Source organism: Chiloscyllium plagiosum, chromosome 22, assembly GCF_004010195.1.
Source record: "Chiloscyllium plagiosum isolate BGI_BamShark_2017 chromosome 22, ASM401019v2, whole genome shotgun sequence".
Taxonomy (NCBI): domain Eukaryota; kingdom Metazoa; phylum Chordata; class Chondrichthyes; order Orectolobiformes; family Hemiscylliidae; genus Chiloscyllium; species Chiloscyllium plagiosum.
Window position 1 is genome coordinate 48812185 of NC_057731.1, and position 9523 is coordinate 48821707.

General features: G+C 44.5%; 1 protein-coding gene across 6 annotated transcripts in view; it reads right to left on the reverse strand.

Annotated features, from left to right (window-relative positions):
• crtac1b (cartilage acidic protein 1b) overlaps positions 1-8911 on the reverse strand; it is a 334044-nt gene extending 325133 nt beyond the window's left edge. The window contains exons 1-2 of one of the 6 annotated variants that reach the window (XM_043713002.1): positions 8758-8911; positions 7736-8015 (exon numbers count right to left, since the gene is read on the reverse strand). In XM_043713002.1, the coding sequence (XP_043568937.1) occupies positions 7736-7920 (185 nt within the window). In that variant the 5' untranslated portion in view covers positions 7921-8015; positions 8758-8911. Of the gene's footprint in view, positions 1-7735; positions 8016-8195; positions 8301-8753 lie in introns of those variants that run through there. The other 5 variants (XM_043713000.1, XM_043712998.1, XM_043713001.1 and 2 more) reach the window with 5 other exon arrangements.
• Between the last annotated feature and the right edge of the window lie 612 nt (positions 8912-9523).

The window sequence follows — 9523 nt, forward strand, 5'->3', positions numbered from 1 at the left end:
CCCCTGGTAAGTCGTCCCCCCCCACAAGTATCCGAAACGGTATACTTGTTCTTGAGGGGAACGGCTGCAGGGGGTCCCTGCACTGGCTGCTTCCTCCCAGTCCCCCTCACTGTCACCCATCTATCTGCCATCTTTGGAGTTACTACTTCCCTTACGCTCCGATCTATGACCCCCTCTGCCTCCCGAATGATCCTAAGTTCATCCAACTCCAGCTCCAGTTCCCTAACACCGTCTTGGAGGAGCTGGAGATGGGTGCACTTCCTGCAAGTGTAATCAGCAAGGACGACCATGGCATCCCTCACCTCAAACATGTTGCAAGAGGAACATTGCACTGCCTTCACTGCCATCCCTCTAAAAGTAACCTTTTAAAAAAAAACTCGGTCCAAGAATAGAACAAGCAAAATGCAGCACTTGCCTACTTACCACAACGGGTCTTATTATTAGGTTAGTGGAGGACGGCGGGTGGGAGGCACTACCTCTGTAGTGCCTCGGGTTCCTCTCCTGCGCGCTTTTAAAGGGAAAAAAAACCTACCCAGGTAAGCTTGCGCTACACCAGCTTCCAGGTACGCTCCGCACAAAAAAAATCAAATAAAAGTACAAAAACATGTCAGACCTTCGGATGTTGGAAATTAGAAACAAAAACAAATTGCTGGAAAAACTCAGCAGGTCTGGTAGCACCTGCCCTCTATCCTAGCATCGCTGCCAGACTTGCTGAGTTTTTCCAGCGATTTCTGTTTTTGTTTTCTCCCTGGCCAATGTGATTGCTGTTGGTCAGAAGCTTCCTATGTGGATGAGAGATGCATTTTCCCCCATTACAGGCAATGAATCTCATTTTTAAAAGTGCTTCAAGATGTCCTGGAGCTCTGGAAAGCACGGTAGAAAGGCACTTTCTTCTCTTGTAAATATTCTGATGGTCACATTCCACTCCATCACCTCAGGCACTTGCCCTTAAGCAGTGCAGCTCCCATCAAAGTCATTCTTACTTGATCCACAAACAACTTAACCATGTAACGAATGCCCTTATACACCCAACTGCCCCTCCCCATCTGCTCAGAAAGCCACCAATTCCTTCATTTTGTCCTCCAGCATTCCCCCCACTCCATTCCCTGAATCAACATCAATTCTACTGCTGCCTTTTGGCATAGACAAGGCAGAAGCACCAGCTCCAGACAAAAGAATAATCCATAATCGAGTCAGAAACCTCTGGAGATTAGCGTCAAACTCTCCTCCCCTCCCGCCTAACCCACCCACAAATACTTTCAGCTGCTTGCTCTCTAGTTTTATATGATAGCACTCCAACCAACACACACCGCACCATCAAAGGTTTGTTGGAGCACTATGAAATGTTGGAGGAACAAAACAATGAGTTCTTTTGCAATACTGCATTCAATTCTGGTCTCCCTGCTACAGGAAATGTTAAACTTGAGAGAGTTCAGAAATGATTTACAAGGATGTTGCTGGGATTGGAGGTTTTGAGCTATAGGGAGAGACTGAATAGGCTGGAGTGGTTTTCCCTGCAGCATCGGAGGCTGAGGGGGTGACCTTATAGAGGTTTATAAAATCATGAGGGGCTTGGACAGGGTGAATAGCCAAATCTTTTTCCCACCTTAGGGATGTCCAGAACAAGAGGGCGTAGGTTTAAGGTGAGAGGAGAAATATTTAAAAGGGATAACGTTTTCCTGTTGAGGGTGGTGTGTGTATGGAATGAGCTGCCAGAGGAAGTGGTGGAGGCTGGTACAATTACAACATTGAAAAGGCATCTGGATGAATAGGAAGGGTTTAGAGGGATGTGGGCCAAATGCTGGCAAATGGGACTGGATTAATTTAGGATATCTGGTCGGCGTGGACGAGTTGGGTGAAAGGGTCTGTTTCCATGTTATTAGACTCTATATATCCACATCCTTCCCTCTATCAAAAACAGATCACCAATTCAGAGGTTTGACAGGATGCAGATAGGATTATCTTGTATTTACAGCATGGAGTCAGACCACTTGAGAACCCAGTGTCAGTGCTTTTAGATATGAACCTCCCCCAATCCTGTTAATTCCTTCCTTCCTCGTGTGTTTATGAATAGTTTTAACAAGGTTGGTGGAGAGAGAATGTTGATTCTTGTGGGTGAGTCGAGAAGCATGGGACGGTTGTAAAATTAGGGGTCAACCTTTTGGGGCAAAGAGGAGGCGAATTACTTGTTCTCAGGAGGTTCTACAACTTTGAAACTCTCTGCCTGACAATGCAACGCAGACCTGGGTCACTGAATATTTTTAAGGGATGGTGAATAGATTCTCGTCAGGCAGAAATAGACCATTCAGCCCTGTCCCCCAATGAATAAGATCGTAGCTGATCTGTCTGTTGTCTGATATCCGCATTCTCAAACCCGTGATAACCTTCAACTCTCTGCCTGACAATGCAATGCAGACCTGGGTCACTGAATATTTTTAAGGAATGGTGAATAGATTTTCAGCAGGCAGAGAGTCAAAGGTTATCACGGGTTTGAGAATGTGGACATCAGACAACAGACAGATCAGCTATGATCTTATTCATCGGGGGAGCAGGGCTGAATGGTCTATTTCTGCTTCTAAATTGTAGGTTTGTATGTATCCAGCTTCCCTTTAAATGAAAAAATGCTCACCACCTAAACGACTCTCTGTGGTCGTGAATTCTACATTCCGACCACCTCTCTCGGAGTTTCACCTGAATTCCTTATTGGATTTATCAGCGGCTGTTTTATTATTTATGATAGATGCTGCCTGACCTGCCTGATTGTTTCCAATACTTTCTGTTCTTATTTCAGATTTATATTGTCTGCTATATTTTACACTTGTTACATCACTGACCCCAACAAGTGGAAACATCTTCTCCATCTCTAACCTATTCGACCCTTTCATAATATCAAATAAGGTCACCTTTCAGCCCTCTGTTTTCTGAAGAAATGAGCCATGTCCCTTGGCATTCACTCCGTGTGTATTAAAAGTGTTTCCTTGTCCTATGCATTCAACACTATTTTTCTTTCTCCATCCAGCCAATGGGGAGGGGATGGTCTACAGGCATTATTGACAGTTTATTAATCCAGAGACCCTGGTAATGTTCTACGGACCAGAGTTTGAATCCCACATTGGTGAATTCTGAATTCAATGAAAATCTGGAATTAAAAGCAAAATGTATCTGTCCTTCAGAGAAGGAAATCTGCCATCCTTATCTGGTCTGGGCTGTGACTCCTGACCCACGGTAATGTAGTTGACTTTTAACTGCCCTCTGGGCAATTAGGGATTGGCAATAAATGGTTGCCTAAGCAGAAACTCCAACAGCCCAGGAGTGAAGGAAAAATAATCTGATCTTAAGAGTTGGTACAGTTTCTGCCTGAGCTGTTGTGTTGAAAATTGGGCCCCAGACTCCTCAACATTCACTCTGCAAAACACCAGATTTCCTGGCTCATTCCACGGTCTGTGTGACCTGACATTGACCCCACAGAGAAGACCAAGGATTGGGATCATTAGCAGTAAAAGCAAAAATAAGGAACATAGTTCATTGTGATCACCTGATGGGGAGCCTTCAATGTGACTTAACATTCCTTACGGCCCAATGTCAGAGGGAGATTTGTGTCTCAAGTCAATTTTTAAAATTTTGTCATTATTTCCTCGCACTTTTCTCAAAGGAAACCAATCGTTGTGTTGCCAGTGACATTAGGCCTACAGTGGAGTACTGGTGCAGTGATATTGATGTGCCTGCGAGTGTCAGTGAATGAGGCAACACACAACTGAAGGTCCCACTCTCCACAATGTTAACAAAGAGAAGAGAAACAGTGACATCCCCAAGTCCTTGACCCACATCCTCGACTTTCTCAGACCCAGAAATACTTAGTGTCTTCAGTACTCTCCATCAAAACCTCACCGACCTAAGAACATAAGATATAGGAACAGAGTTAGGCCATTCGGTGCATCAAATCAATTCCACCATTCACTCATAGCTGATATGTTTCTCAACTGAAAATGTGTTGCTGGAAAAGTGCAGCAGGTCAGGCAGCATCCAAGGAGCAGGAGAATCGACATTTCGGGCATGAGCCCTTCTTCAGGACTGATGCGTTTCTCAATCCCATTCTCCTTCCTTCTCTCCATAACCTTTGATCCCTTTACTAACCATGAACCTTCCATCTCTGCCTTATATACACTCAATAATGTGGCTTCCACAGTCTTCTGCAACAATGAGTTTCACAGATTCACCAGCCTCTTGCTGAAGTAATTCCTAAAGGGTCAGCCCTTCACTCTGAGGCTGAGCCATCGGGTTCTAATCTCTCCTACTAGTGGAAACAGCTTCTCCACATCCACTCTATCCAGGTCTCTCAGTAGGTTTCAATCAGATTCCCCCTCATCATTCCAAACTCCGTCGAGTACAGACCCAGAGAGCTCAATCTAGCTCCTAGTATAGCTCCCAACATCATTCCTTTTCATCCACATAGGAACAGAAGTGTGCAATTCATCCTCTCATCCAATGCAATCATCATTAATCTGTGCCTCAGTTCCATTGCCCATCCTTGCTCAGTGTTCCACTCAAGCAGACAACAATGATCTATTCCAATCTTAAAAGCACTAATTCACCCAATGCATCAATTGCCTGGCAAAGACATTATCCTTTGTGTGAAAAAGTTCTGCCTGATTTCCCTCTTAAATGAGCTAAGTTGGAATTTATATTTCTGCTTGTCCTTGATTTCCCCATAAGGGCAATCACTTTTTCCTGCTCTGTCAGCCTTTACTCCTGTCCTGTCATTCCAAAGGTGGGGGTCATTATCTTCTGCAGGACGGTGATGGAAACCTCTCCCATTCTTAGCGCCTACCAACATTGGCCTTGGGGGCGGATTTAAAGGCTGTCAATCAACTTGCTGGCCACACCTTCCATGGCCAACATGCCTGACGATGGACTCAAACATAGAACTCCTAGCTCAGAGATGGGGACACTGCCCTCTTGCGTCACAAAACTTGCCTTCCCTATCCTCTCAAATATTTCTAACATTTTAAAACACCTGCATCAGATCATCCTACAATATTCATACTCAGGGAAACTTTATGGAACTTGTCCCCATAATTTAACCCTCCAAGCCCCAGTAATAATTCTGGTAAATCAGCACGTCACCCTTTCCAGGATTACCATCTCCTTGCTGAGGCTCAAAATTTACCAGTCACTCCGTATGGGGTGTGGCCAGTACTCCATCCAACTAAGCATGAGGTCTAGGAGAAAGAAATTTGTTCAACAACATCATGGCTGATCATCCTAACTCCTAGATCGCATTTATGACCATAGCTCTCGATTGGTACCCAGTGGTCTATTCATGCGTATCTTCCAGTGACTGAGCACACACAGCCCTAGGAGGTGGAGAATTATAAACACTTACAACCCTCTTGGTGACGAAATTTCCCCTCATCTCAGGCGGAAATGACCAACCTCTTCTCATTGGACTGTGCTCCCTCGATCTGGACTCCCCCTCCTGTAGGGAGCAGCCTTTACCCTAGAGAAAGTGAGGACTGCAGATACTAGAGATCACAGTCCAGAGTGTGGTGCTGGAAAACACAGCAGGTCAGGCAGCATCCAAGGAGCAGGAGAATCAACATTTCAGGCAAGAGCCTTTCATCAGGAATGAGGCTTGTGAGCCAAGGAGGTGGAGAGATAAATGGGAAGGGGGTGGGGCTAAGGAGAAAGTAGCTGAGTGTATGACAGGTAGATGGAGGTGGGGGCAAAGGTGATAGGTTGGAGAGGCTTATGGAACGAACAGGTGGGAAGGAAGAATGACAGGTATGACCCTGTCAATCTCTTAAAGAACTCTGTGGGTTTCAATGAGATCACCTCTCATTCCTCTAAATTCCAGAGGATACAGGTCCCGTCTATTCAATCTCTCCTGACGGACAATCCCTTCATCCCAAGAAGTAATACAATCGCTGGTGTCACAAGTATTCCCAGTCACAGTGGACTCCTCATTTCACTCTGATCACTGGAATCCTCTTTGCAGTAAGATCACAGGACACAAGACCTGGGCTGACTATGAGGCAAAATAGCTCCTGACCAGAATTCTATTTCTTTTTAAGAAAGGGTGGAGCCCTTTAAGGATGATGAAAAGGATTATTTCCGAGTTTACAAACACATCCACAATTACAGTCCCTTTACAAGGTAACAGATAGGATTCTGCAATATATCCACCTTGGTCTGGCATACATTCATCATTTACTAAGGGCAAGAATGTGTTTCAGAATAACCATTACCCGAGAGGGGCCAGCGTCACATTGACACAACATGATCATGTTGGATGGACCAGCCAACATAGACAAGCCCCACAACCTGAATGAGAAAGTCCTGTTGAGTTTCCCAGGAACCAGCAAGATTCCCAGAATTGCGGAAGGGAACAAGGTAAGCATCTTCACCACTTGACCGTCAACTTGAGGAGGAAAAACCGGTGAACTAAATATCGTCTTCCCTCAAACCAACATACAGAAATAAAATTTGTCCAAAAATCTTCATAAGAGCTCTATATTTTTGAGCACAAAAGACATAAACATTTTACAATAAAAACAGAGTCTTTTCTCTCAACAGTGTAAATTGAGTTTCAGCTGAATACGTGTAAAAGGGTGATCCTTGGAGGAGTGATGGGGGGGCAAATAAACAGAAACAATAACAGAAGAAAGCATCAAATGCAAAATGTTGAAAAAGAAACAATTTCTGCTGCCTCACTGAAATTCTGGTAAGTATCCCTGACATTGTCCAATTCCACTCTGTTTGAATCTACCAGTTTTGTTTTAAGAAAAATGTAACACAGTGATGTGTGAAATTCAGCAATATCACATCATGCGGAATTTCAATTTTTTTTTTGTTTGTTGAAGGTGGGGGTGGTGAGTGGGTGCACTAAGTTGTTAATTTAGGGACAGTTTTCTTGCCAAATCTGGTCCACAGAAGTGGTCACCAAGACCAATTGTCACCCTGTAATCTCTACAGCTGAGAAACGCAGAGTCCGAGGAAACAGATGGAGTGAGAGATGGGAAGTGACAGAGAGAGAGAGAGAGAGATGGAGATGGTGCTGCAGAAACAGAAATAATGAGAAAATGACAGGCTTTACCCAGACAGGTGGATAGAGGGGATACCAAGCCACAGAGGTACTGCAGAGACAGTTCCCCAAGTGACTGGTCATGGATCCATAGGCAAAAGAAGTCCAGGAAAAGGACATAGCTCTAAACACTAGGCAGTAAACACAACAACATCAAGGGGAGTTTCTTAAATCTTTTACAAAACCATCAGTGGCCCTTTAAGAGATAATTGCACATGAATTGACATATAATATTCATATCCAGTCATGTACAAAATACACTGTAATACTGCAGCACTAATTGTTTGGTGGTTATAAGTATGTCCCTGTTCTGCATCCTTTTATCTGCAGACCAGTGACCAGTCCCTTGTGTAACTCTGCATCCCAATATAATCATTTAGGGCCATATATAATCATACATGGTTTGTCCACACAGAACTCAAACACCTACACACACACACACACAGACATAAATGTCTCATGTATAGGCACAATTGGTATATCACATCATTTTTTATATATAGACAGGCAACAAGCTTAGCTGCAGACATCCTGCACAGACGGCTACGTTTTCACTGAATGATCTTTAATGAAGACATCTCATTAGGGCTGATATCTAATCCCTCACACAGATTAAGGTTGAGTTTTATCAGCTATTGTGTGGGACACACCTACCCGGCCACCACTATCTCCAGCTCTCCGTCGTTGTTCACATCAGTGACTGCCACTCCATAATTCAACTGGACCGGGTTGTTGTCGTAGTCGGGGGGTAGAACAGTGTCGGTCACGGCTGTGAATACAGTTCTCTGCGGGAGCACCGGGTGGAGAAGCAGCAGGAGAGGCAGGAGCGAAAGCGGCATCCTCAGGGCTGAGCTGAAGCTGTCTGAGGGTGGGGAGGGAGGGAGGGAGGAGGGAGATTGGGAGGAGGGTTTGTGGGGTGGACAGTCAGCAGTAGCTGCAAGAGAGAGAGAGAGAGAAAGAAAGGCTTTCTTTAAAAACAGAAACCTGAAGATTTACAAGACAGACAAAGTAGGCAGCGAACACGCTTGGCACTATCACAAGTAGTGACTGGGAGAGCTAGCTGCAGGGATGTCAGCTTGCAACATTGGATAATGATCCCCCCCCATTCCCTCACCAACACAAGTTGACTCGAAATCAGTGCATCCTGTCCAAACTTTCAGGTAAACTTTCAGCAGGAGGGGGTTGGTGTCGAGAGCCGAGTGAATCTTTACTGTCCAAAACATGCCTGAAATATTTAATGAAATGCAGGTCCTACTCACAGAATTAAGAGTTTGTCCGGTCGCCGCTCTAGCTTTTTAAAATGCTCGCTCTGGCTTTTTAGATCACTCTCTATTTCCTACGTTAAAATTTAATTCAATTCAACTATAAAAGTGTTGCATCCGCGGGTATTTAAAAGCTAATTTAACATATAAAGGAAATTACTGTCCATCTAAAATTGTACATCGAAACATTGCACATCTAAAATTGTGCGTCTAAAATGTGACTATAAAATTATTGCATCTATAGGCTAATTTAACATATAAGGAAATTAATATACATCTGAAATGGATTAGGAAGGATTAAACATAAGGAGGGAATCTTTATGGGATGTTAGAGTGCTAAAATGAAGTTTATCATTTCCAGCATGGATTTTTTTTTTGTTGTGAAATTCAAAGGCAAACGCTAGACATACTCACGAGAGGGCAGTTGTCACTTCCTGAGCCCGGGGTTGCAGCTTCTCGTCCCTGACTTATGGGCTCAATGTTTCCCTCTGTCAGCTTGGAGCCCGCAACAGGAAGGTCCCCTTTCCCGTTTTAAGGGCTTTTCTTCCTTATGCAAGATCCTTACATAACGCGCACTCCAATCATAGAGCAACTGCCAATGTTACAGCACCTCCCACAAAATGCCTCCGCTCCAATGACATTGGGGCGGTGTCCTGGCTCCTGCCTCTTGATTGACACCTCCTACTACGTGTCCCGGGATGGCACAGTGAGATCCCAGAGACAGGGAACTGTTGGGATGTGACTTGCTGTCCGGCTGGATGGTTATGAGATGGTACCACTTAATTCATCCTATTATGGGATTTACTAATCTTCAGGGGATGGAGGGGGCCTGGGCAGTTTGCCCTCAAGTGTTGCTGAGAGACCTTGTGCAGAGACCTCAGATTGTCATTTCTGCTTTGGGATCAATAGTGTTGTTCATTTTTAAAAAAAAAGCAAAATTCAATCAGCACTTGACAAACTGTTCACTGGTGAATTAGGAGATTGATACCAACCAGCAATAACCCCTGACTTACTTTCACCCCCATCTCCTCAAGTCTCACCTCCAACTCAAATTGCTAGGAGTTTCTGGATTTATTTGTTGCTGAGATCGAGACCATTCCCTTGGCTGCCTTTTCCAATCTCCTCCCTCCCCAAACACCCTCTAATTCTCTCTCTGCCCTCGCCCAGAATTTGGATCTTG